Source organism: Ciconia boyciana, chromosome 4, assembly GCF_034638445.1.
Source record: "Ciconia boyciana chromosome 4, ASM3463844v1, whole genome shotgun sequence".
NCBI lineage: Eukaryota > Metazoa > Chordata > Aves > Ciconiiformes > Ciconiidae > Ciconia > Ciconia boyciana.
Genome location: NC_132937.1, coordinates 23338183 through 23366108, shown reverse-complemented (window position 1 = coordinate 23366108; position 27926 = coordinate 23338183). Strand labels below are relative to the sequence as shown.

General features: G+C 53.3%; 1 protein-coding gene across 1 annotated transcript in view; it reads right to left on the bottom strand.

Moving 5' to 3' along the window:
- CNTFR (ciliary neurotrophic factor receptor) overlaps positions 1–27926 on the bottom strand; it is a 191961-nt gene that overhangs the window by 62372 nt on the left and 101663 nt on the right. Inside the window, exon 3 of the mRNA XM_072859795.1 lies at positions 24986–25067. Within this exon, the coding sequence (XP_072715896.1) occupies positions 24986–25067 (82 nt within the window). The remainder of the gene's footprint in view (positions 1–24985; positions 25068–27926) is intronic.

The following is a 27926-nucleotide window of genomic DNA, read 5'->3' as shown; positions in this document are numbered from 1 at the left end:
GTTATAGGTAACAGAGCTAAAGTAAGAGTCCCAGCACCTTACTCAAGTTCTCCTCTAACCTATTCTATTGCATAAGGTAAAGACATTTTCTCTTCCCCTTTCCTGCTGGCTCACAAAAGGCCATTGACTCTCCTGGCCTTACACTTGGGGATCTGCTTGGCAGAGACACTGGAGATGCTGCACCACCCACCAGCCTTGCACGGAGAAAGGCTCATTGCAGCGATGGGCGCACAGACCTGCCTGCCTTGCCTGGCTCCTCCCTGCCCAGTGCCTGGCCCTCGGGAAGGCTTGAGAGTGGAGGGAAGCTTTGGGGTGCCCAGCTCTGCTTCTCAGGACTGTGGCTGAGAGCTTGTCTGTAGCTGGTGGCAGCAGGACTAAGCTGGGGAGGGGGAAAAAGCACCTTGAATTATTTCCTATTTGTCCTTAAACACAGTGCAAACATGTTGGTACTCATCCAGAAGGGCTGAGGGAGCCATTCCTGGAAGACAGGTCTTTGAAAGCAATGCTCCCTTCCAAGGCAATGATTTAAGGCCCCTGACAAAGGAGAAACCCAAAGCACAGCTTCAGAGGAGGCGTTTCTCCCAGCCGGGTTTGCTGAGGTTTTTACTGGAGCTGAGCCAGGTCCCCGCGTCTCTCCTGCCCCGTGCCAGCCATAGGAGTCCCACCCGAGCACACCGCCATGTGAATAAATGGCAGCCCCGCTGGCAGGTGTCACCTTCCTTTGAGAAGGGGCACCATGGGGACAGCCCCCCCACAACGCCGGAGCAGCCCTGTCTTGCGCTGCAGACACCAGTTCTGCTGTAGGATGGGGATGGGCAAGGGTGCCAGAGCTTTTACTGGGAGCCTCCCCTTCCTGCAGGCTGGGTATAGGCAGGACGCCCCTGCCCCCAGCCCACCCAAAGCCTTACGTCTCGAGCAGGGAGCGGAGGGTGGTTTGTCCCCGGTCCTGGTCATCACGTCGCTGGTAACACACGGGATCAATGGCCAAGGTTGTGCACGTGCTGCAGGGCCAGCCCTGCTGGATGGACATTGACTGGTGGCATGAGCAGAACGAGGGCTAACAGCCAGGGGCTGCAGCTCGGGAGGTTCAAGCTGGACATGGAGGAAAATTTTTTCTCCAGGAGGGTGGTGCAGTCCTGGGACAGATACCCACAGAGAGGGGGAGATCTCCATCCTTGCAGGTTGTCAGGGCTCTGTTGACAAAACCATGGCTTATACGGTCTACTGTTGGGAATAGCCCTCTTCTGAGTAGGACATTGGACTTGACACCTCCAAAGATGGCTTCTCACCAGTGCTGCTGTGATCATTGCCTAGAAGTGATCCTTAGGGATGCTGCCCTGCCCCTACACCATCCTGCTTCTCCAAAGTATGCTGCTTTGGGGTTAGGTGACAGCACGAGGGTGAAGCACACATGATGGAGAGGTTGTGATGCTGCACCCCAGTGAGCAACATGCCTCTGAGCATCCAACCCCACCAAGGGCCACATTACGTGTTGCAGCACAGCACGCCAACCAGGCACAGCATGGCTGATGACATAAAGTCCCAGAGCTGGAGAGGAGCCATGGTGATGCATAACGAGGGCAGAAATTACAGCTTTACCCACAGCCCTGCAAAGCTGCAGTGGAGGGAAGATGGGAGCTGCCTGTGGGACAGACACACACAACTCTCAGTGGTGGACCTGGGGCAGCTTGCTGAAACAAGCTGTGAGCTGCTTTGCTGCCCTCCTAGCGATGACGAGTGACAACTTGACGGTGCGATCTGTGCAACTGCAATGCAATGGGGACCAACAGGACCAACTCCTCTTGGGACCCTCTTGCAGTCCCAGCATCTCCACTGGCTGCTCTCCTTCTGCTCCCACCGAGGCTCCCATCCTATGCAGCGTGCTTGGAGCTGCACCACGGATGTGGCCCTAGGGGTCTGTTTCTAGATGCCTGAGGAGTCTTTTGAACAGTGAGCAGAGAAGATAGTTTGCATTCCTGGCACCAGTGCTCACCGCAGCCCCTCAGTGGGGCTTTTTGTGCCAGGGCCCATTGCGAGCCAACCTCCAGCATGCACTCATGGGGGCCAAAACCACCCTCACCATTACAGCAATTTGCAGGCAGATGGGGCCAACTGTTCCCCCCTGGAGCTCTCTGCCTCAATGCACCACGGGGTTGTGGCTGGTGTAAGCAGAGTGAAAGCAGAAGGAAGGCACTGAAACATTTTTGAGGACAGATAAAAGCACTCATCTCCTCTGCAGGATGCACAGCCTCTGGCTCTGCCCCTCTTTTGCAGATGGAGAAACTGAGGCAGTGAGAAAGGACAAGTCCCCACTTCCCCCGACAGGATGCGGAGCACTTCTGCAGCGGGATGAAGAATCACATACATGCCTTCAAACAGAGGGGCCTTCACATCACCCCTGTTAGCCTTCGTACCTCCCTCCCAGAGCTAAGCAACTAGCCACGAATAATCATCTCAGCGGCTAATTAGCTCTCTGTGTATGTATTCATAAATTACACATTTAATATTTACACAGTGCCAGGGCTATGCCGAGAGCTTTCCAAGCAGATAAACCAGCGAGGTCTTGCACCCTGCAACTTCCCGCGGTAAATGAAATGAATAAGCCCACAGGAGATGAGCGGGGAGCCCCAGAGGGTGGGGAGGGCAAGGGGAAAGAGCCCGGCCAGTGTGGGGAGGGAAGGAGGAGACCACTGATCCCCACCTTGGCTGGCCACTGCTGCAAGAGCCGCAAGCGCCTCTGCTCAGCTCTGTCCCAGGCTGCCCAGCCTCCTTGCAGCGATGTCTCATGTGCTGGTGCCTGGGGAGGAGGCGGCTTGGCCATCTCCCGTCATCCTTCCTGCATGGAGGAGGACGTTCCTGGCCATTGGGTCTGGGTCTCACAGAGTGGTGGCACAGCCCTGCGGCTTCTCTTCTGCTCCTGTACCCATGCTGGCTGGCATGAGCATCACTGACCATGCCCAAGGGAAGCTGGTGGCTCTGCTCCCATCTGCAGCTTCACAGCCCTGAGGTCTGCCCTTTTTGAGATCAAACAGCCTCTGGCACTGGAGAGGGTTTCCTGACACCAGCTTCCCGAAGCTCACCCCATCCTTGGTCTCCTCCACATGTATTCCCTCCAGTGCCGCTTGGTCTTTGCACAGCTTTTGTTGCCAGCAGAAACCTTCCCTTCAAGGAGAAGGAATTTAATGCTTAAGGAGGCAGTTCTCCCACGAGTGATTTAAAACTAGATACATCTTTGTAAGGAAACAGGCGTAATTAAGTGTCATCGATGTAGCCAAAGATATGGACCATTCCAAGTTAATTTTGTCCATTAATGAAGAATTGCAGCAAGCAAAGCCCGCGTTTGTTTGCTCTACTTTGGTAAATCCCTGGAGTCAGCAGCTTTGCTCTCTTGACAAGAAAAAATAATTAGGAAGAAACTTTAATTAAGAGATAACAGATGGGTGCTAAAGGACTTGTACTCAATCACTCCACGATAGCCTGGAAGCTCACCTCGGTTTACTTCAGGGGTGTTGTAAAGGATGTACTTTCTCCCTCCAACATGCTTGGCTCAGGGCAAGCTCCAGGGCAGGAAAGCCTCTTCTCTCAGCCTGGATGTGACCACATAATGTCCTCCCACGAGGGGCAGCAAAGCCCTGCTGCCCCTAAAGCTCTCCTCCAGCTTTGCAGCAGCCTTACCTCCCACCACTGCTCCACAGCTGAGTGCACCTCCTTCTGCAGCTACACCCCAAACCCATCTAGGGATGCCCATTGCGGGGTGAAAAGGGCCTTCTTGGCCCTTCTAGCCGCTCAGCTGCAAGAGGCTGATGCTTCTTCCATGAAACTTAATGCAATACCTCCTGGGATATCTTTCTGAGGATGGAGGGACACTTTTGCAATCAAATATGCCATTGTCACAAATGATAATCCACACCACAAGCTCCCTCCTGTACCGGATGGTCCAGCAGTGGGGAGGTGTGATGCCTGCCCTGCTACCAGTTTGGCATGCCATCCCTGAGACCAAGCTCCAGGTGGCACAGTTGGGATGGCAGCACGGTCAGGATGGTGGCACTTGCATGGCTCATGCATGGGGGCCAACAAGGCTACGCAGTGGCAAGGCATAAGCACCCTCCTGGGTAGAAAATGCAGTGCTAAACCCAGTGGGAAACCGCAGAACAGAGACCCACCACTGGAAGCAGAAGGAACACAAACTTGCAGCAGAAGCGAGGGCCAAGTCCTTGCTGCAGCACTGGCTCAGCCCCAAGGGATGCGGCAGCTCCCCGTGCCTTGTGGGCTGTGGCCCCACGCTGAGCCCTGGCTGGGAGACATGGTAGCAGGATGGGGGAAGCTGCCTTAGCAGACAAGTAACTTCAGCGTTATTTTTCTGCTTGTATCACGCCATGAGAATGGCTGAATCAATGGCTTTGGCCCTGTCTGAGTGGGATCTCACCAGGGCAGAGCGTGCCCTCCCTGTGCCAGGACAGAACTGCTGTGTCCATGTCTCATACTGGTCTTGGTGCATTTTCAGCAGCCCCATGTTGGGACGGAGCCTCTCTTGCAGCTCTTTAGACCTGCCAAACCACATGAGCCCGAAGCATCATGGTAGCAGTGCTCCTTGCTGCAAGCCAGAAAGGCTCCACGTCAGAGGCAGCCTTGTTTCCCCACGTGCCATCACACTCAGCTCTTGTTGGGAGTAACAGGGGCTGTACAGCAGCTCGCTGCCCCAACATCAACTCGCCCCCAGCCACAGGGGACAAACAAACCTGGGAACGGCAACCAAGTCCATCCTGCCTCGGTAACAGGGTCTCTTCAGCCATGCGTGGGTAGGAGACCCCAAAGAAGCTGCCCTTTCCCATGGCTTCAGGGTAGGACCGAGCTCTGCCAGAGGGTGCTAATGCTGGTGTGTACCTATCTGCAATGGTCACATACCTTGCCTTGCGTTGCCATATGCAGGACCAGGAGATGTGCCTCTGCTCCTACTTCTGCTTTTCTGTCTCAGCTGCTCTGCAGCAGAGAGGGCTGGATGCTGTTGGGTCATGATCTTGGCTTTTTTTTCCTGGGAGACTTTGTTCCTGCATCCCAGAAGGAGACCTGAGCTCATGTGTTGATCTGTTTTCCAGCAGGAGGTCTTGGTAAGACCTTCGCTTGGATGTCCTAGCTCTTCTGGTCTAAAAATGCCTGTGTCCTGGGACTCCAAGTGCTCTCCTTGCCAGGACAGGCTTAGCTATGACACCATTTTCATCCTAAGGCAAAGGGAAGGCTGGATGGGACCTTGCCCACTCAGCCTCCTTGCACAGTCAACTTGAGATGACTTGTCCTGAGGAAGAGCAGTTGCCCAGTGAAGCACCAACTCCTCCAACCCCCTGCACCTACATCGTGGCTGCCTCAGCATGTGGGGTAGTGTGATACGGAGGGGAAGGTGTTGGAGGACCAGAGGGAGATGAATGGCACTAACGGGGACCAGCACACAGCAGAAAAACCCCACCGATATCATCCAAGCCAGGCTCACTTGAGCCTTTGCCCTTGGCTGCCAGGTAACTGGTGTTAGCACCGCGGATGAATTAAAGGCTTGTTTTCTAGTCCTGCTTTTTCATGCAGACAGGACAAATAACTCTAGGCCACAAAAGAGTGCTTAGATCAGGCTTTTCAACGCTGTTTAAGGAGAAATCAATACGATTCGGAATTAGGTGCCCAAATCACAGCCGTAAACACAAGAAAAGCTCATTGTGGTCCAGCAGCAGTGTGAAGACACCTGTATTTACCGAGCTTTGGGGAGGGGGGACAGCGCTGGATAGACATCGGGGTGCCTTGCACCCCACTGACTGCAACCTCCCTTTTAAGCCTGGTGCACAGCGTACACTTCCCCATCACTGTTTGCCACTGCCCACGTGCCTACCCTCAAATAACAGCCTTCCTCCTCGTGAATACACCAGGGGCGACTGTTATTTGTTCACATAACAACCCGGCTCCCACTTCACCCCACTCAAGGCTGCGGATTAGCGTCAGCCATTGTGCAATATTTTTTTTTATTAGCACAGAATTATGGAAGTCAGAGGTGTAAAAGACCTGTTGGGTCCCACTCAGTCCATCCTCCTTCTGCCAAGACAGTATTGGTCCCTGCAGCATATTTACTATTTCTCCGGTCTAATTTTACATACTGTACAATCTGTGCAGTGCCAAGTTACGATCCCTGTGTGAGAAGCAGAGCTCTCAATTTCCAGGCTCTTGGGTGTGTAAAATCACAACCGCGATGTTAAATTAACTTTTTTTTCCCTTGCATTTAATCATTTAATAGCTCTAAAATTCAGCCCCTCAGGCTCTTTCTGTCTGTCTGTTGGCTTGGGTTTTGCCTGCTGTAGGCCAGTGGCTTGTCGCTTACAGATGTAATGCTCACACCCCTGGGTGGATCGGCAGCAGCTGGGCTTGAATCTGGGACCACTGCAACTAAACACATGAACTTCTGCGGCCCGAGGATGGAAAAACTCCTCCGCTTTCTTAACCACAGGTACAGGAGGTTCATCCTCCTCCTTATGACCCAGCCCTGGCAAGAAGGAGATACAGGGCACACTGCATGTGGGGCCAGGACTCAAAGGCATCACCCAGGCTAGATTTAGAAATCAAAGCAGGGGTGCACCCTGCAGTACCGAGACATGGGGGGACAGGGCAGCACTGAAGTATTTCCAGTGATGTCTTGTGCCCAGGAACTCCCAATGGAAACACCAATACTTTTTCCTACATCCACTGGAGGTTAGACCCCAGGACTTGTTTCTTCCCAAGAGAGGGATTTCTTCCCCCTGCACCAACACCAAGACTTTTCTTTATGCACGGGGCTATGGGATAAGAGAGGAACTGAGCTGCTGCCAGCACAGCACGGCAAACAGGGTGGGAAGAATAGACGCTGATAAAATGGGAAGCATTTTCCCAAGTAATTTTTTTTTTACTCAGTCACCATCACTCACTTCTCCAAGTAAAACACGCACTTCTGGAGCCTGGTGATGATTTCAAAACAATATTAATAATAAGGCAACCGTCTACTCTGCCCATCAGGGACTGTATTAACAATTAAGCCAAGACCTCGGGATTTGCCTTGGTAATAACGAGATATTATATTTGCATTTCATGCTTTTCACTCCGAAGGATCCTCAAGCAAAGCCAAGCCTGGAAACGATCACCGGTGCATGCTGAGCCGTGGCACAGCTCTGGAGCTGCAGCCTGACAGTCACACAGAGCATCTGCTGGGTGCAAGCACCTCTGGGGTGAAAGATGGCAACATACCAGACTCATAGCACACTGGAAAGAGTGTTACTTCCACCAGAGACATCAAGATAAATCCCTGAGTGTAGGTAAAGCAGCATTGCAGACCACAGCAGGACCCCAGCACAGAGCTCCTGGGTCTCAAGCAGAGCTTGGAAGCAGGCTCCAGCCAGGGGATGAATGAGGCTGGGTTTCTGGTTATGGGCTGGAAGGTGTAGCTGGGCCATGGATGACAAGTGCAGGATCGTGGTACCCAAATGGTTTCTGAGCAACTCACAGAGCAGGTCTACAAGACAGCAGGAGACTGCAAGCACACGATGCTTTGGGGCATATGGACAGAGGCTTTGCATGCCTTGTGCGGATGCACACACGTATCCCTACAAAGCACAATGCAGAAGCTCACGCAGCAATCATACCACCTCTGGAAAGAAAGCCTTAAGATGAGGATGGTAAGCTGGAAGCTTTCAGCTGGGTTTCCCATTCCCAGCCGCAGCACAGAGCACTTTCAGAGGAGGGTGCATGCAACTTCTCAGAGGGTCATGAACTAAGCCATCTCCTGCCTGGTCCTGCTCCCTTGTTGGTGCCTTGAAGCACCGGTGTCCAGCACCCTTTCCAAAACCTCTGAAGATGCCCTTCATTAAGCAGCTGAGCATTTCCACCTGGCCCCAGTTGTCTGGCCGGTGGCAGAGGTCCCCCGGTTCATCACGCAGAGCCCGTAACAACCGCACCGTAATTTCTGTTCGATGCTGGCTCCCTCTCCGTTTCTGGAAACACCTCTTCCTCTGCAGAGCCTTTCCTGCTCGTCTACCCACTGCTATTCCCTCTCCGTACTGTTTTTATTGCCATCCCATAAACTCTCAAAAGCAGAGAGCAGCGCTGCTTTCAGGCTCTGTGAAACGGGAGCTCAGCCTGCCTTTGAGAGCATCTCCTAACCTCCAATTACTGATGCTGCTGTTTCTGAGAGCCCTCAAGTGGTGGGGGTTTTTTTGTTCCCTGAGTTGGGGATGATGAGCAAATGTTAGTTCAGGAGCAGACATTCATTCAGTATGATTTGAACTAATTGCCCATTATTTCCTAAATTTCAACACTTAAAAGCTTTGAGTGTCTTATTGCAAAACAACAGCTAAAAGGCCAGTTATGTTCATTGACTGAAATACAAATAAACGTGCCCAGCTCTCTGGAGAGCTCTTGGGTTCGAAGGAGAAGAAGATTTTAGGGAAGCATATTTTCTGAAAGTAAAATTATACAGAAGCTCACCACATCTAGAGCTCCAGTTATCTGAAGGCACTACTGAATTACAACTATTATTAGCACAAGAGATACTTGAATTCTGGAATTTCTGTAAAACATTTTGAATTCATGTTCTGAAGCATTTAAAGGACTTGAGAAAATATCTTTGGCTGCAAGTCAGCAAAGCACTTAGGCAAGCCTTTAACTTTCAGCATGTGTTTAAGTACCTTGCTGACTTGGGGCTTTTAACCCTGGCAAAAAGAAAGCAAAGAGGAAAGAAAAGCCAAAGGAAAAAGTTCTGGTGTGCGTGGAAATCTCCAGGCAAGCCAAAGTAATATGGGAATCTCTTCTGGAAAGTAAGAAAACAAAAAATAATAGTGACTTGCTTTAAAATTAAACACTAGAAGAAGCTTTCTGGAGGGGGCAGAAAGACTCCCAGAACAAATGGAATATTTCAATGTAGCCTAACGCCGGCTTTGCTTTCCTGCCTCTTCAGCATGCTGAAATTATTTATTGCTGAAAAAAAGAAAAGTCCCAACCCCAAAACCTGCTTCCCCCTCCCACTTCCAGACTAAGCGTGATGGGAGAGAGAAAAATCTTGGCTTTGGCAGTGAAAAAACATCTCTGAAATGAGTCGGCTGTGAGGCTGTCTCCATCAGGAGGGAGGAAGAGGAGAAGGGATGAGGGAGTGAATGGTAGTAAGGACGAGGAGGAAATTGCTCAAAGGCAGGAGCCTGCAAACAACCGCACACACTGCCTGCAGGAGGGGGAATACGAGAAAGTCCACAAGGAGAGAAAATCAGGGCAAATCTATGCATGCATGCATGGAAAGCAGCTACAGGCAGCAAGCAGCTCTTCCCCTACCTCCGGCTTGAGGCCATGAATAGAAAACAAACTGAAGCAGAGCAAAAAGAGGATGCTCTGCAGACCACCCAGGGAGAGCGGCTGCCGGCCCGCGGGAGACGGTGATGGGGAGAGCAGCCGCCTGCGTGGGGACGGGCAGGAGGAGATGCTCCAGCTCCTCCGGGCTCCGTCGCTCGCAGCCCCCCGCGGCTCTGGCACGGCCAAGGCAAGCTCAGGATGCCGTGAAGTTGGAAACGCTGCTCTAGCCCCATCAGGGCAAAACCCAAACTTCCAAAATTTCTTCTTTAAAGAGAAAAAAATAAAAAGAGGAAGGTTCTTTCCTTCAGAAGGAAACCAAAGGGTTTCACGTCTTTTAGGTTTTTTTCAAAACCACCCCACAGTGTTGTACAAAAGGCTTTGCAACCCTTTTTTGGGGGGACAGGGGGTGTCAATTTAAAGTGAAGAGCCTAACCATTTCTGAAAAATATCAAAAAGACATACTGCAGCCCTTTCCCTCGTCCCGCAACTTCCCCTCCCCCCGACAGAGAAATACGGTAATAACGAGATATTTGTAAAACATTTGGATATTGATAGGACTTCATTTTCCAATGGAAAATGGCTCCCCTGAGGATTTTCCCCGTCAGCTCTGCTCGGGACAGATTGGCAGCAAGCGCTTTGCTTCCCAACGGAGATGCCCCTCACGGGAAGCGTGGGGTCCCGGCGCAGGGGACGGAGGCGGCTCTTCCCCAGCACTCACGCTGCCTGCAGCCCCCTGAGGACAGGCACCCTGTCACCCACGGCTCTCTGCCAGCACCCAGCAAAAGGCAGCTCTCGCCTTAACGAGCTGACAACTTGAAGAGATGAGAGGAAGGAAGCATCATTGTCCCCATCTTACAGGTGGAGCTGAAGTCCCCAAAGCAGATTACATGACAGGCCCAAGGGTGCACAAGCTGTTTGCATCAGAGCTAAGCTCTGATTTTGTATCTCTCCTGTGATCCTATGGCACCTGTACATTGACACCAGGGTTTGGTTGGGCTCTCCTGGCCCTGCTGAAATACAAACACCCAAAGCACAGAATTCATTTGAGCTGGTGTCTTTTTATCCACCTTGAACCCCCATATGTCCCCCAGGATGCCAGCACTCAGATATTGCAGCAGTGGCTTGTGGGGCTATGAGACAGCTGCTGCAGTGTATACCAGTGATTCCCCCTGCAGTAGCAAAGCGAAAAGCCTTCCATAAATACTGGTTATGCTAAAAAACTCCTCAGGGCTAAACAAGTTAAGAAAAATGGCCCAAACTCACCAGAGGAAGGAAAACACAATTAAATCAGCTAACAGCCCATATCCACTAATCCCTCGTGCTACGGCCCACTGGGTTTGACTCGAAAGTCTCTGCCTGCTGACACCCACCGCCCACCCCTCTTCCAGCCCTGGCACTGCTTTTCCCAGCACCCCGGCAGGCCAGCTGTGCACGTGTGCTGTGTGGGAGAGAAAGCCCACCAGAGTCCGGGGCTCCCAGCATGTGGTCACAGCCTGACTGGGACCCCCTGGCAATGGGTTGTGCAAGGACAAGCTTGGCAATTGCTGGCCCAGACCACGGCACGAATTAAAGACGCTCAGCATTTGCGGAAGGGTTCACTATTCACCCAGGAGACAGGTTTGCAACATCACACAACATGTTAAAACAGCTGTGATGTGCTCTTGGTGGCTCTCGCTATGCGGTCTTCGCTCCAGAGCTGTGACTTAGGCAGGATGAAGAATGTAACGGGATTAAATCTGCCTAAATCTACCTAAATCCTGAAATTTTCCTTCTGGGTTTGTATCCTGAAGTCCTACCTCTGGATCAACAGAAGGATGCCCACAGCCATCTCTCTGGAGCTGCCAAGAGTGTAATTGCAGAAATATGGAGAAAGAAATGCATCATGGATGCAGAAGCCCATGGACTCAACAGAGCTCAGCGGAAAAGACGTGCCCAGATTATGGAGTGAAAATTCACATGGAGGGAAGATTCACTATCACAGAGAAAGGCTGACCACTGGCTATCTTGCTCAGATAGCGTAGACACCTCCATTCTCAAGTGACTGATGCAGCCCCTCTCCCACCCCCCCCAAATTTCCTGGGGCACAAGGCACATTTCCACCTCCTAAAGAGCGCTTCTTGTTAGCCCAGGGGTTGCAAGGTTGCCGCTGCGCTTGGACAGGGGAGCAGGGAGCAAAGGGAGCACATGGAGGTCCCACACTTCGATGGCTGAATCTCCTGGTGGGCTGATGGACCCCATGCTGTCCCTGCTGCCATGCAGGAGACACGAGCAGCACCTTCACTAAGGCTAAGTCAAGCTAAGCCAATGGCAAGAACCAGAAAAAAATAAGAAAAAAAACCCAACCCTGCATAAATGCATAAACAAATGTTTCTTTTAAAATGACAGCTTCCTGTAGCTGACAGGATTTTCCTTTCTGTCTTCCATGCTGCCATCGCAGCAGCTATGTAACTTTTGAAGAGCACCAACCGGCAGTGTGGAAATGGCCGCAGTGATTATATTGCAACAATTCACTGCTTCCCTGAGCTGCAGCTCTTTCCTCTACTGTGAAGTGAAGTACGATCAATGCTAATTAACTATGGGCCAGAACCTGCCAACCATGGTCACACTGAGCTCAGTGCTGTTTCTTGAATATTCAGGGCTCACTCTCCATAAAAGTGAGGATAAGTCTCCAGCAACTTGCATTGAAAACACAGACACTCTCTTTGCAAGCCAGGAGGGACGGACGGATGTGTCCGTCTCAGAGCTGAGAGCCGGAGGAGTCACCTGCGCACAGGCAGACCCTGTGGCTGTAAATCAGCAAAGTGTCATTGACACGATGGGAAGGGCAGTAAGGCAGCTTGAAGGCATCCCTAAAAGCTCTCTGCCAACAGGAACCACGGAGCTGGCAGAGCTATTACACCCGACCAAGGCCAAGAGGAGAATGCTTGCGATGGGTGCAGCAAGAGAGCGCAAGCATCCTCCAAGAGCAAGGAGGAGCAACGTCCTTTCTCTTCACACCCAAAGGGCTGTGCCCTGCGATGCTGCGAGAGGGCAAGGCAAGCGCTGGGTGTCACCAGGCAAAGCTGGGGAGGGTCCTCAAGGGCAAAGCCCTGGAGATAGCTGAGGCAGAGAAGAGTCCCAGTAAGGTGAATGGACTTCCAGCAGAAGCACCAGTAGGAATGGCACTACAGCTCACTAGCAAGTGAGCCTGTGGCCACTGGCAATGGCCACGGTTCCTCCCCCTGCCAAGGGGCTCATGCGATGCTCTAAGAGCTGGGAGGCACCAGTGGGGACCCAAGCCTCTGAGCTGCCCTTTACCCTATGCCACACAGCAGGGATCATCACCCGAAGGAAAAAAAAAGAAAAAAAAAAAAAAAAAAAAAAAAAGAGACAAGCACAAGCACACTGGCCAGTTACCCTGTGCTTCCCACCACAAAGGTAAAACTAATTTTCAAGTCTGCTGAGCACAGGAACTTGGATGTGATCACCAGCCAGGCGTCTTGTTGCATCCCAGGTAATGCTACATATCCCCTCCCAACAGCAGAAGTCCTGCAGGTCTCAGCAGCCCCTTCCCACTCCTGAGCAATGTCACTGGATTCTCATGCTTTGCTCCAAGCCTCTCCAGTTGTCTCAGCAGCTGGCACAGGCTGTGGCAGATCTCCAGGCTCCCAGTTATGGCCAGACACGGAGGCTTCCCATGGGAAACCACAGGGAGAGGAGCAGACAGACAGACATTAGCTTCTGGATTTAATACACTCTCACTCCTGTGTGCCTCAGTTTCTCATTTGCACAGCATGCTCTCAGCTGGAGCAACCACACCACAGTGCAGGCAATCCGCAGACACAGCAGAGTCTGACCTGCCAGGGCTTGCGGCTTGGCTGGAGTCAGAGGCTCTCTGTGACTCATCTCAAGTTCACAGCTATGGCTGGAGACTCCCCTTGGGAGTGAGCACTCTGGGCTTGGCTTACCGTCCCCCCGGGAGCAGGTTTGCACATAAACAATGCGGATGGTGAGCAGAGCTCTCCTGCCTGGTTGGAGATCTGCGCTTGGACGGATGCACAGACGTGGGGCTACCAGGACTGGCCCCAGCAGCAGACCCCTGTGCACATGCTCTGCACGACACAGGGTTGCACCAGCTGCTGCTGTCGTGAGCCTGCCTTCTTGCCGCTCACAACAGGATGGGACCCTGATACCCCTCCATAGCTCTGTCACCTCCATGAGGGATACTCAGCACCTTCCTTGGCTTTATTTCAGTTTGGATCCTGGAGGCAGCAGGTGTGGCCCCCTGTGAGCAGCACAGACCGGCAGAGTACAGAGGGGACCTCTCTCCAGAGAGCAGAAGCAGACTTCAGCATAGCGAAACATCCATTCCCCACCAGCTCTCTGCCAGCAGAGCTGTGTTATCCAGCAGCGCACCCAACGCCTGGACATCAGAAATACATGCACATACATGCACACCTCATTACACCTTAGCAAATTCAGCAGGAATCAAGCAATACACACTACATGCTGCAGCTCTGCTTTAGCTTGTGCATCCCAGTCAGCTCCTCGGTGTGATGGTGCTGGCTCTCTTCTGCCTGTGAAGCACACAGCTCTTGGCTGGCAGAAGTCCTCCAGGCTTCCAGCCTTGCAGGTCAATGTTTTTCAGCATCAGCTCTGCAGATCTCTGGCTGCTTTGCAACACTCCAGAACAGACAACAGGAGAGCCTGGCTACTGCCGGATGGCTTAAATCTGCTAACAGGGATCTGCACTGGGGGAAACGTTTCAGGCTTTGCAAGCTAAAAAAGCTAGGAAGGTCAAGTGTGTTGAACCTGGGATGAAGGGCAGTGCATGGCTCTGCCAGCTGTGTACACCCTACAGGGAGGCTCTGCCCCATCCAGGGGGATTTTACACCAGGAGGTGGATGTGTCCTGCCCAGGGCTGTGTTTTGGGACAGGGACTGACCCTGCACACAGATGTATGCAACCGTGTAAGGAAAAGTTTTTAGCCCCTTCCCCTTGTCTCCTGAGTGGAGACAAAGGCTGTTTCATCCACATGTTGTGAGTCACATACACAAAGCCCCTTTCCCAACACCAGCCTCTCCAGTATAGCTCTAAGCAAAGGAAAGCAGTACGATGAGGCTCCAGACTCCTCAGCTTCAATTAGCACCTGATGGCAGCTAAGCCTAAACAACAATCTTTTCCAGCAAACCCTACACCAAGAGATCAATGGTCCAGACGCTGGACTAATACTGCTGTAACCCCTTCTGCCTCCATCACCGTCGATTACTGTGCAGTTTCACTTCACTTCTCCACCTGATTGGCCTTCCTGGAGCACTCATTACAAGGTGACACACATCGCTTTTCCCCTCTGTAACGAGCCTGCCACAGCCCCTGCTCGATCCTTCTTCTTCTTCTCCTTTTCCTTTTAATATGCCACAATTATATTGGCTTCTCTGCATGGATCCGCTCCATTTAGTGCTGCCCAAGACTGCTTATCCTGAAAGATGCTCTTTTCATCCACAGGACAGACTACACATCTTGCAAGCTGTTCTCCTGTTTATTTTTTAAGCTCCAGCATCTCCCACCCAGATTAGGAATCTGGGTATTAGGTATTTCTCTTTGCACAGAAGCACAGCGTCTGCCCAGAGAAATTAAACCTCCCAAAAGACTCTGATTATTAAGGTTTGTGCATCCCAGCCTCTGTGCTCCCAAGTATGCTTCATGGTTCCTTTGCTTTGTTCCCACCCTAGCAAAATCCTCTCCCCGAAAAGCAGAGATGATGATGTTTGGTCTCAGTGTCTCACCGTGGCTGTGCTCCCATTCTCCAGGGCTTTGCTTGGTCACAGATGTGTCACAGGTGGCCTGAAGACAGCAGCAAGTGACTCACTCTGTGTCCAGCACTACTGATGGATGTGCAGGACCCGAACATCTAAGCCCCAGCTCCGCCTGCCCTTTTGGTCCCGGGGTCTGTCGCACACAGCCCTGCTGACACACTCCGGGAATGATTTGTAGCCCCTTCTGCTCAGGTCGTGGGCTCCTGCAAGCAGTGCCCAGAGCTGTCCCTGGAGCTGCAGCACTCTGCCCTTTCAGCCTGACCGGAGAATAGCTTTGCAGCCCCAGGGCAACCTACAATCCAGGACTTCAGATGCTGGAAACCCTTCAAAGGGGATAAATAATGAGTGGCACCCTCAGTCCAAGTTCAGCTGGACACGTGTCGCTGAACAGGCTGGTGGGGACCAGGCTGCTTTGGAAATGTAAGATGGCTGGCTCCCTGGGATGGTCGCGTGTGACTTCCAAGGCGAGACCTTTCCAAGCTTTTGGAGGCTAATTGAAGCCAAACCCCTGAAGCACTAAAGGTTTCCACTCCAACTGTCACTGTTTCATGAAATCTTCCATTTCTGGAAGTCTTTGAGAATGTAACAACAGGCATAATAAAACAACAGGCATAACCCATGGACGAGGATTGCCTCCTTCCTCACCAAGAGGAGCTCACTGCTAGGACAGGACATGGCCCTTCTTCAGTGGCCAGAGCTCACGCAAAGAGCAAAGCCCACAGCTATCCCCCGTGTGCTGGGCTATGCCTGAGCTCCCTGGGTCTGAAAATCTGTGCAAATGAGATTTTGGCTTCTACCAGCATTTGCGGGCTCCCAGCTGCTACGGCCATGCCTCAATTTACAACCAAGTGTTGGCAGAGGAAGTGATGCTCCTGCTTTACACAACGGGACGATGCCACCCCAAGAAAAAGATGACTTTTATCCAAACCCGTCCCCCAAGCCTCTCTCCATGATCTGGGCTTGTCCAGCAGTGGATCTCAGCAAGGATTTGTCAGCAAGGACCCAGCTGGCTTACACAGATGCCCCATGAGCCGAGTGCTGCTCCCTGTCCTACGCTGTCCCCTCTGCACATCCACACCAGCAGGTCCTGCCCCCTCCCCGTGGGTCACGGCAGCTTCGCCCCTGCCAGCAGTAACTCCCAGGGCTTCATCCTGGGCTCAACACTCTCCATCCAAAGCTCCTCTGGGTGTCTGGGTGGACTGCAAACCCCATTCCTCCTCCTTCATTGCTTGTCGATATGTTTAATGAAGTCTAAGAGACTACTGAGACATGGTTTCACTGGCAGAACTAATGAATCCTCGCAGACTGCGATCCTCCCGGCAGTTTCTTCTTCTCACCAGTTTTGTGGGATCATAGGCTTGTCCAAAACCTTCCAGATCCACACTCTTACCTTTAGTTACTTTTTCTTTTCTTTTTTTTTTTTTTTAAATCTTTTACAGCTTTGTGATCTGCTTCAATACACCAGACTGATGGAAGAGTTCATATTTTTGTTAGCATCCCAGATATTTCCTACTAGATTTCCTTCCAATAACTTCTTCCTTCCAATAACTTCCAATAACTTCAAATAACTTCTTCCATTCCCAGAAAGGGGTAAATTCAGTGCAAATGCCTCCAGACAGACGTGTATAGCAAAAGCAGGCAGCTTATTTGCAATGCCCTTTGCATGTCTCCAAACTTCAGTAACTTGCAAAGAGCAAGTCTTAAAAGCTCTGGACCCACATAGCCATGCTCCCTCTCACCTCAGTGCCAGTCCCTCTATTTTTCTTCCTGTCCTTCTCCTCTCTCCCCCACATGCACTTTAACAGCATCTCTCCTCGTGCATCCGACAGCACTTTGCACAACGGGACATCAATCTTGCGCTGACCTGCAGCCATTTTCCAAGCACAGACCCTAGGTGAGTGCTGCGAGCCCTCCTCTCCCTGATGGGCACGAGCTGAGCTGTGCTCCTGCAGCGTGCCCCAGCCAGACAGGCCACCCTGCCCTGTGCACCCGCAACTTTCTGCAGTGCAAAACTAACAGACACTGTGTGGAAATTAACCCTCTCGATTTCCCAGCGCCTAGGCAGGAGGAGTGAGCCAGGGACGTGCTCCCTGTGCGGCTATCCTTCACCGCCGGCCAGACCCCCGGGGGATGCTCACCTCTGGGACCTGCAGGGTGATGAGGCAGGGGGTAAGGAAACACAGGCACTAAAAATAGGCTGTCTGCAGTAGGGGCTGACCACATTTATTAGCAAGCCTGTGCTCCAGCTGACCACAAGGTCAGCCTTCGAGAGCTTGGCCATAATTCACTCTGTGTCTGGGCAGGAAATCTACTTGAGCTCAGAGGGATGTCCAGTAATAGAAAAAGATGTTCCAGGACCTGGGGCTATTTTTGCTGTTTTCTTTTACTTTGCAGACAGGGAACTTTTACAGGAGATGCATCCTTTGCTGGGAAAAAAAAAAAGCCAGGTGCTCTGGGACAGACACAGGGGTAGAAAGGAAAAGGGGAGGTGTGTGGAAACTTGTGTCTGTTTGGGTCTGGGGTTCTTCTTCTCAGACAGACTCACCTTCATCATGTAGGGCAGAGAAGCAGCAGAGAAAGACCAGAGCAGCAAGAGGGAACCCAGAGCCTGATGAGCTCTTAAGTGCCTCAACAGTATGCAGCAGAATTTAATGGATTTCAGCTGGGGTGTCATTGCAGGTGGGGTGAGTTGCTGTCTCTGCTGCTTCCCTGTAGCTGTGGGCTGGCAGGGAAGATGGGGAGGCAATGGGGAAACCACCATGGTAATGAATGCCCAGGGATGGACGTAACGGACCTTCCTTGCAAAGGTATCAGAGGGACACAAGTTTCATGCAGCTCGAGCTGCTGCAGCCAGGTTGTACCTCTGGCCAGCATGTGGTGGGCTAGCAGATCAGCCCCCAGCAGATGCAGCAACCCCACTAGAATGATGCTGGTCCCCAGCAGACAGCTGTGAGCTTGGGCTAGCTTAGCTACGGGAAGCAATTAGCAAGGCAAAAGAGGCAAAGAGCAAATGCCTGCCCTTGAATGGCAGCCTTCAGAATGATTTAAGCAGGCTCTGTCTCACGGAGAAGCTCGAATCCTAATCGCTGCACATAAGCTGCCGGTGCTGGAGCCTTCACGTGAGGGGTAATGTGTCCTCGGCGAGTCAGGCTGACTCACCCACGGGGTACACGAGTTGTCTACAGAAGTGAGGCGATTGCTGGGGTGCCCAGGGGTGCAGGCAGCGCTGCTCTGCCAGGGGTGCTGCCATCCATGGGTGTCCACACCTTCAGCAATACCTTCTCCCATTGCCACAGTGCTTGTGTCTTTTCTCTCTTGCAGCTCCAAGGCAGGAACATCTATCTACTCACGACATGCTCTGGGACTGAGGTCTTCCAGATACAGCTGGCTCCTTCAACAGATTATATGAACACCACTGTGAACTGAGCTCATTTAGCCTGAGGACATGCTGAGCTATGCCCCCCGACTTTGACTGTGCTGAGCAAACCCTGGTAACATCCTTCCAATGCCAAGACATGTCCTTTTATTGATCCAGCACCATGCCTCGGTTCTGGCTCTTCAAGCTCTCTGTGAAGCAAATTTGAAGAGTATTTTGGCTTTGAGTTGGCTTGCAAAGAGTGAGAGATGCAGGGGCAGGTAGAGGCTACACCAGACCTTGCTTCCTAACCCGAGAGAGGTCCTGCAAATGCTCTGAAACCAGCTCACATGCTGAACGGGGCTGCAGTTTGGAGCAAGGCTGGTATTTCAGCCAGCTGGATAATGAGAACATCCAGTGTTATAACAGGAAGGATTAAAAAATGTAATTGCTAATGGGGAATTAATTGTTAATGGGGAATCATCATTGCAGGAGGGTGTTCCCAGCATGGCCCCACAGGGATCTGTCCTTGGCCCATTGCTAATCACTCGTCTTATCAAATACCCTGAAAGCAACACAAAACTGTTGCTGGCAAAGTTTGCCAGTGACACAGAGGCTGATGTATATAACAGAAAGGACGAGTCCATCGCACGCAGAGTTCTGGAGCAGTTATAGTAGCCTTCCCTCGGCAAGAGCATGTGTTTTATGCAGCCAAACACAAGTCCATTCATCTCCGGCAGAGGAATGTAGGTCAGACTCGCAGAAAGTAGGGCTGCCTCTTGAGGAGGACAACGCCGATAACGCTTTGGCAGGAGCCACCCGGAGATGAAGTGCCAGTGTGCTGTGCGGAGAGCAAAACTTGGCCCAAGACACAAGCAGGTGTCAGGGGAGGTGGGAAGGTGCTATGTAATGAGGAGACAGAGCTTTCTCCTGTGCTGGCCCCAGCACGAGCAGGGAATGAGCCTCTGCGGGAAGCACGCACCATCTCCAGCCTCCTGGGCAGCCACTCAGCACACACACACAGTCCCTTTGACCTTGCTTTCCCCAGAGTAAACAGCAAGTGTCAGTTACAAAAATTCCAAAACACTCTGTTGCACATGCATCTCGCCCTGGGGAGCGGGTGGAAAAAAAACCCAACACATGACAGATGTTAGTCATGTCGCTTAATGCATGACTGAAAGACATTGGAGAGGAGAGGAGAGGAGAGGAGAGGAGAGGAGAGGAGAGGAGAGGAGAGGAGAGGAGAGGAGAGGAGAGGAGAGGAGAGGAGAGGAGAGGAGAGGAGAGGAGAGGAGAGGAGAGGGAGGGGAGAGGAGAGGGAGGGGAGAGGGAGGGGAGAGGGAGGGGAGAGGGAGAGGGAATGGAAAGGAACGGAGAGGAGGGAAAGGAAGGGAAGGGAAGGGAAAACTTCTGTACGTATATTTGGAGAGACTACTCCTGCAGTGCTGTCTTAGGTTGGATGCACACCTCCCCTGTGCACCCATGGGCACAAGACCAAGCCTCGAGACCCCGGTTAGCCCATCACACCACTTGAATCCAGGCACCTTAACTGAACGGCACTTGCACAACAACCAAAACCTACTCAGATGTCTACAAACAAACCACACGTTCCTGCGTGAATCTACAAACCCTCTCCTACACAGAAAACCCAGAGAACACCTCCAAAAGCAACGCAAGTAATTTAACCATGCCAGGCAGATAGCCTGGGGAGTTGCATGGGCTGACTGATGCGGGAGGAAGCAGAGTCCAAAAAGAGCTGGTCGCATTGCTGTCAGCCCACAATGCCACATGGAGAAGGGTGGACAATGTGGGGAGAGGAGAGAAGGACATATCTACAGTTGGCTTCTCTTTGAAAAGCCAATTTGCATGGCTTTGCCATGCATTTTGAAGGCTGTTTACCAGCCCAGGCTTTGTCTTAGCTGAAATGTGGGCAGCATTTCTAACGAGGTGCATGCAAACTGGAGTTCCTGGGAGGCTTTGCAGCAGAACCGATTGCAAAAGATTAGTGCCAGGGCTTAAGAGAGCAAGAGAGAAGGGAAAGTAATGAAACCAAATCTCTCCTTCTTTTCCTCAGTTGAGGAATGATGGGGGCTAATTGCTTGTTGCTGGTGAGAAAGAGAGAAGATAGCAGTTTCTGCCCCTATCAATAAATTAACCCTGGTACGTGGCATCTGAAATGCATTCATTTCCAGAGACGTTTATCTCTTTGTCTCCTCTCCTGGGTGAAAACATAATTATTGTTTAAACATGAGTTAATTCAGCAAGGTGAGGATCAATAAAACAGAATTATTCCTCTTTTAAAAGCACAGAAATCTCAATCTGGGACAGAAGTGGACATAACTCTGGCACAGCTGATGGACGGGGAAGATGCTTTGGTCATGGCAGGAGCCTGGGGAAGCAGAGCTCGCTCTTCCCAGGACTGCTGTAGCCCTTGGGTCAACTGGGAACAGCTAAGTCCAGCCACGGGCAGTCATGGCAATGAATAGAAAGAGCTGACATCACCCATGCACATAAGCTTTATAGTCTGACACGTGGTTAGGCCTCTCTACCATGTACACAGTTCCCACATAAGAGGCTTTGGCAAAGCCCCAGGGCTCATGCTGTGGCCTCTCCCTTTCCTTTGAGGGTGCCCAAACCCTGCTAGGGAGAGGGTCTCTGCATGGCAGGGACCTTTGCCAGTGCTGCCCTCACATGACGGAGCCCCTGGCCAACCAAAGGTGCGAGTGTCGGAGCAGGCAGCATCACTGCTGCGCTCTGCTGAGCCTTCCCCATCACCTTCCTCCGCTCTGAAATAAATCGGCAGCAACTGCTACCTGGAAAAGGAAACACAGGAAGGAAAACTGAGCTACCCACGATAACGGAGGGCACCGGGCTCTCCTGTATGGTCTTCAGCCAGTTTTGCCTCCTCTGTCCCCTCCCATGTCTTCCTGCAGCTCCTGTCCATCCCTCTGTGCTGGCTGAGAGCTCTCTACAGATGGGGATAGCCCCATGGCTGCCTGGGGCAATGCCCATCTCTAGAGGCAGGCTGCCCCCCATCCAGCAGCCCCGTCTGAAGCTGGTTTACTTTTAGTGCTTACCCGTGCAGCGGGGGGACATCCCTGGACCACTTGCTGAGCAAGTCCGGCAGGAAGGCCAAACGCCACAGGCTTCTAATCCCTGCAAGCTTCATCTCTTTTCTCCCTGCTTCCAATCTTACCCAGTGCATTGCCTTTTCCTCTGCTAAATTCAAGAGCACTGAGGTAGCTGTTCAAAACGATCCTGCACGGGCTGGAGCATGGCGTGCGTTCAATGCAGCAGCAGCGAGGGCAGTGATCCCACCCACGCTGAGCATGCCGTGGGAGCCTGCCAGAGGCACCCAGCGTCAGGGGCTGAGCAGTGTGGAGTGATCGGTTTAACAGCAATAGGATTAGCCGTGAGCGTACTATGCAACTCCCGGCTGGCAGCAGCGCTGGCGGCTCCAGCAGCACCCACGGTCCAACCTGGCTGCCCCAAAATGGCACCAACGCTGGAGCCAAAGACCCCATGGTGGAGGTGGGTTGGCAGCAACCCCCGTTTGATGGCTTGAGCTATTTTGGGGGTGAAGACACAACCTGGGAAATCAGGGATGTTTCTCCTGCAGAGTGGCATCCCCTGCCCGCAGCCAGGAACTCTGCCCCATACCTGTGCCCCCAGGTCAGGGTGACACAAGAGACCATGCTGTGGGAGAAGCCCTCGCTAACACCCTCTTTTGCTGCCCCTCTGCCCCATACCTGCAGCAGGACACTCGAAACCCCCTGCCTGAGCCAGCACATCAGTGACACCCTCTGAGCATCCCCCTGGGGCTGCCCTGAGCGATGGCTCCAGTCTCCCGCCGCACAGTGCCCACCCCCACGGGTAGCTCGAAGGAGCGGTGCCCAGCGAGGTGGTGCAGGTGTGATTTTAGCAACCTGCCACGGATGTGAAGCAAGGGAGCTCTGCGACCAGAGGGAGGCACGGTACCCAAATCTGCTGACCTCTGAGCCCCTCCACCCCCACCTCAACCTCGGGGAGCACCCTGGGCTCCCACATCCCAGACAAATGCAGCCTTTGCTCTGCCAGCTCCAAGGAGAAGGACCAAAGATGAGCAGCAGAGGGGTTAACGCATGAGCAGCCTCACCTCCTCTGAGTCCAACGCTGCTTTTATTAATTAATGTGGCACTTTGCAGGATGCTCCAGTAATCACCAGGGTGCACGTGAGAGCCAGGAGCGGGTGGCTGGCCTCACTGCACCGTGCTCCTGCTCACTTAACAGCTTGTCACATCCTCCTCACTCAAGTATTCAGTGCTAATGCATCTCTTAAAGTGCTTCATGAGCTATTAAAGTCGAGCGTGCCTCAAGTGCATGATAAATGGACTCTAGGCCAGCGTCTTCCCCCCACTCCACCCAGTCCCTGCCACCAGTGGGATTAATCCATCCTCCCACCCCATTCCTGCTGTGCTTTCCCAGCCCGAGTGCCAGGCTGGCAGGGGATGAGCCTTGGGGGTGGCTGGCGAGGGGAGGCTGCAGCAGGGCATGGGGTGAGCTCTGGGTGGGGGGGATGGAGCTCACCTGTCAGGTCTCCAACACAGGGCAGATGGTCCCCAACTCAACCTGCATGTGTGCAGCCCCTCCAAGCCCAGCACGGTAGGGTGGGCAGGAACCTGCGGCTCCAAAGCCTGTGACCAGAGCATCACCTCGGTGTTTCAGAGAGGTGCCCAGGAGGGACTCACGGTGCCTCTGGGGAACAGATAGAGGACAGTCCTGGAACTGCCCTACTAGCTTTCCTCCAGCTCTTACACCCAATTTTCTCCCCTCTCTCCTTTTTATGTGCCCCAGTGCAGAGCAGTCTCTCTGGCTCCTGCAAACAGGGAGAGCCCTGCCTCATTCCACACAGCCCCTCCAGGTGCCTGTTGATGCACTCAGGTCTCAGCAGCTGCGGTTTTGAGCTAGGTTTTGAGCTAGTGCCCCAGACATCCCCCTCCTGGATGCAGCCAGGCAAGGGAAGGAGGAGGGACACAGAGATGGGGAGGCTATACTGCCAAGTCCCTGAATCCTGCCGGATCACGGAGCAGAAGGTGACGGTCGTTGCAGCTTGCCTGGCCAGGGGCCTTGCCTGGGGCTGTGCTCTCTGTGCCAGCATGCTGCTGCCAGCGGTGAAATGCATGGCCGTGGCCAGTGCTGGTGGCGAGCGGCATTTGTTTCTCTGTCTAGACAGCACATTCCAAGTGTGCGTAACCCCGAAGTACCTGGCACTTCTGTGTGTCGTGCATGCATGTCCCTGTGCGACAGGTCTGGGCTGTCGTCCCCACAGCAAGGAGGGAAGCAGCACGGTGCATCCAAAGGATGTTCTGGCAGCCTTGACTCTGGGTCCTTCAAGGCTTCCCAGGCCGCGGCCCTTCAAGCACAGCAGGACCAAGCAGCATTGCTTCTCTGCAGAAAGCATCACACCACCACAAACAGCACACAGCTCAGCACCCAAATGCTTCGAGCAGTGCCCTGGGAAGGTGCTGGGAACGTTCCTGCAACACCACCTAGCAAGCTCCCTCCACGTCTGGAGAGTGGCTGTCCCCACACAATGGGGACATGCCACTGAACCCCATCTGCTTCGTGTCCAAGCAAGCAAGGCTGTCAGCTTCCAGCAATGTAAACCCACCCAGCTGGATTTAGGGGAGCTCAGCAGGGTGGTCTGGCTGGGTTCCTCAAACCCACAGAGCCCACGGATGCACAGGTGTCCTTAACTCCTTTGCTGGAGTTAATCAGCAAAATTCTCCTCTATAATCCACCAAAAGCAACAACAGCCAGGCTGACTGCCAGGGATCCAGTTATTTTGAAGGTCCCCCATTTTGTCTCATTTTTGCAGGGCAGGCATAGGTGACGCCACAGTGGGACCCAACCTGCCGCTCCATAACCTTCCTGCTCCTGCCTGGACCCAGGATCACTGGTGTCTCTAAAATTTCATTTCTCTAAAGCCATCGCTGAGGTAAGCCCCAAATCCTCTGCTAACCTGGAGAGGCAGGAGATAGTGGTGGGCACAGATGGGTGGTGGCAATGGAGGCAAAGTCACCCCAAGGAGGTGAGAGCAGGAGGAAGCACCCATCGTGGTCATGGGGTAGAGTGTTGGGGCTTGGGGCTGTCAGGCTGCTGCTTCTTCCCACCTGCTCATCCCTTCATGGGTGGGTTGCACAGGGCAATGTGCAGAAAAGCTGGGGTGAAGGGCTGGGAAGCAGTGTCCTGGCTGTAGGGTCACCCTGGGACATGCAGGGGTGTGGGCAGGGCGAGGGGAACAGCAGGTGCTGGGGGGATGCAGGATGCCCAAACCCCACAGCAGCAGGCAGGAAGGGACGCATGCGTCACGGAGAGGAGAAAAGCGATAACATCCAGAAAAGTATCAGGCAAGCCCAGACAGCGCATTCAGCTTGCCCCAGGAGAGAGGCTGGAGGAGCTGCATTCACATTTTTTGGGACCCCCAAGGTGGGAGAGGTGTGAAGAGACTCACCCTGCTGGCTGTGTCTCTGGGCGTACACCACCACCACTGCGGCGAGCACCACGCAGCAGGCTGACGGGATGGGGTTAGCCATCTGTAGGAGCAAACACAGGCAGGAGCGGTCAGGTTTTGCCCCCAGGAGACTTCACATGCAGCGTGCTGAGAGCCGGTCCCTCCCTGGCAAGCCGAAGGGTGCGACGGGACCGCAAGGAGATGGCCACGAAGCAAGACTTCAGCTCACCCACGTGGGAACTCGCTGCACAACAAGGCTTTTTGCCAGTGCACACTCCATCATTCAATGGCCTGTGGCACTCTCCATGGGAGCTGCCAGCACAACCAGGTGCCCAGAGGTGACGATACACCTTGCACAAATGCTGCATTTTCCTCGTCTCATTTTCAACCTTTCCCTTAAGAAAGCCAAGCCCTTGTGCTGGGCTCTCCTTGGCAGCTGCAGCATCATGATAGGAGCAGACACTGCCTGCAAGTGGGTTGCAGAGCTTTTTTGAAGAGATGGGAGCACACCCAGGCACTTCACAGCAGCAGTCAGTGCTTACGATGTGCAAAATGCAGATTCCAGCACGGGCAGCTGCTGCTGCTGCTGCTGCTCCGGTGTGGCCCCTTCTGGCACTAGCACCAAGCACCACGCTGTCTGCCAGCCTGATGCAACAGCAGCAGCATTTCTGGGCATGCCAGGGACAGTGTAACCCTCATCGGTGTCTTCGCAGTGACTGACAAGTGCTACATGCTACCTCAGCCGCCTGCCATTGACACCCCAATGGGCCACGGTCAGCCCCCATCTCTCCGGGCTGGGAGAGGGGTAGAGGCTGCTCTGTCCCGGTGAGCTGTGCCACGTCGCAGAGGATGCTGAGGTCCAGAGGGGTGCAGAGGTGGGGACAGCTAAGAAGGCAGGCAGGTGGAGACATGCTGGGCCTTAGGGACAAGCAGGGAACATCCTCCTTGCACCAATGACCCTCCCTAGGAGCGGACAAAAGGCAGCAAGGATGTCCCTGCACAGCCCTGCCAGGCTCCGCGACACCGGAGCTCTCCTCCTCTTGCAGCCGGGGCCGATGCAGGAGACCAGAGCTGGGAGGGAGCTGCTGGGGATGGCAACGGCGATGCCGGCCCACCCGCCAGGAGGTAAATAGCACCACGTGTGAAAAGCAAATTACACCTTCAAAACGGTTTAAACCTCTCTAATCTCCAGCACCGTATCGGTAACGCGTGGAGGATTGCCTTTTAATCTAGAACATGAGTATGGGCTCGTTAGCCAGATGGCATCCATTTAAACCTAAATAAAGGGGGAGCTGTACCGGCCAGAGAAAAAAAATCAGCAAAACATATTCCATTACCCAACATGGCCGTTGCAGGAGCCCAGATGGCCTCAGGTTCGCAGCAGGACATGAGCCCTTGCAGGGGTGGAGGGGAAGGCAAGCATGGCTGGGAGTGAAAGTCACAAGCAGATTTTGGGGTGCAGCCTGGTCTCAGATGCCTCTCAGGGGCAAGGATGCTGGAGGGATGGGAGCCCTGAAAATGGGGAGCTGGGAGACAGGCAGAAAAGAGACCCACAGCCTCACTGCTGAATTTGCAGTGCTGGGTTTGGGCAATGAGGGCTGGCAGCGAGAGCTGGCCCCGGCACGGCTGTGGCAGCAGAGCACGGACACAGCAGCCCCAGACCCTGTTCCCAGCCCAGAGGCAGCCCTCTGGGTCACCTTGAGCAAATTGCTCTCACCACCTCCCCCGTGCCTCAGTTTCCCCACCTGTAAAACAGAGATAATGAAGGTGACCTTCCTTTGAAAGCTCAGGGAGAGGAGTGCTAAGTGCTAATTACAACATAGTTATCATTCGCTCTGCTGCTTCTCTCCTGCTCCTCTTTTTCCCTGTCCCTGCCCTCTGCTCTGCCTCCTCCATGTGTCCCCACCGTGCTTGCAGCGTGGGTCCCTTGCTGCCACCCTGCCTGTGTGCTAGCTGCCATCGCAAACAGCAGCTTGGGGAGTGGGTGATGGCTGGGACCCAAGGTAGGTGGCAATGCCACGTCCCAGCGCAGTGCTGGCATGCAGAGCCCCGAGCAGCTTGGGAGCTGCCAGCAAACCAGGAGCCGACTCTCCCTTCCAATTCCAAATTCAATTCCCACTGAAGATTCCCTCCCTACAGCCCTGGAAGCTGGTGGGTGGCACCAGGAATTGAAGCAGGTAAGGAATTGCACCAGGGACAGAGCCCCAGCTGCACCGCAGTCCAGGTACCCCCAGATAGCACAGCCATCCCATCTCTGGGGACAGTGGCAATGACGGGACGCAGGATGGCAGCCCCTCCAGCCCCCCGACAATCAGCCTGCTTTTTGAAAAGCGTGAGATCTGCTCGCCATAGCCTTTGGTTTGGCTCGCACCAGTGCAAATATCATCGCCAACCATCACGCTCTACATCTTGGTCCTGCCAGGGAGCAAAGCTGCTCACTCTCTCCTGCTGCTCCTTGTCTTATCAGTCATTAAAATAATTGCTGCTGCTCCTGCTCGTGTGCCTGGCAGCCTTACCTGAGGCCAGAGCTGTGAGGAGACAGACACCAGAGTTACGTGGCAAGGGAGGATTCCTGCCCCGAATCACCGACAGCCTTGAGGGTGATGCTGTTTGGCTACATGTGGAAAAGGAGAGCGAGCGGAGGGACCTGCCCAAGGTCCCCGGGGGCTCTGTGGCACAGCCAGGACACAGGATCCCAGTGCTGGCACAGAGACCTCACCGCTTGGCTGTTTTCACCCTGCAAAACCTCTTTGCTTCTCAGAGATAGGCAGGAGCCGGATCTATTTTAGTGTGAAAATTCTAGACAGAAAACCAACTTTTTCTCACTTGAATGGCAATTTCCCATGCAGTATTTGCTTTGTTTGCCTGTTTTGCCCAAAGCCATGTTGATTTTTTTTTTCCCAAGCATATAACAAAACCTTCGCAATTTCTGCAGATGCTT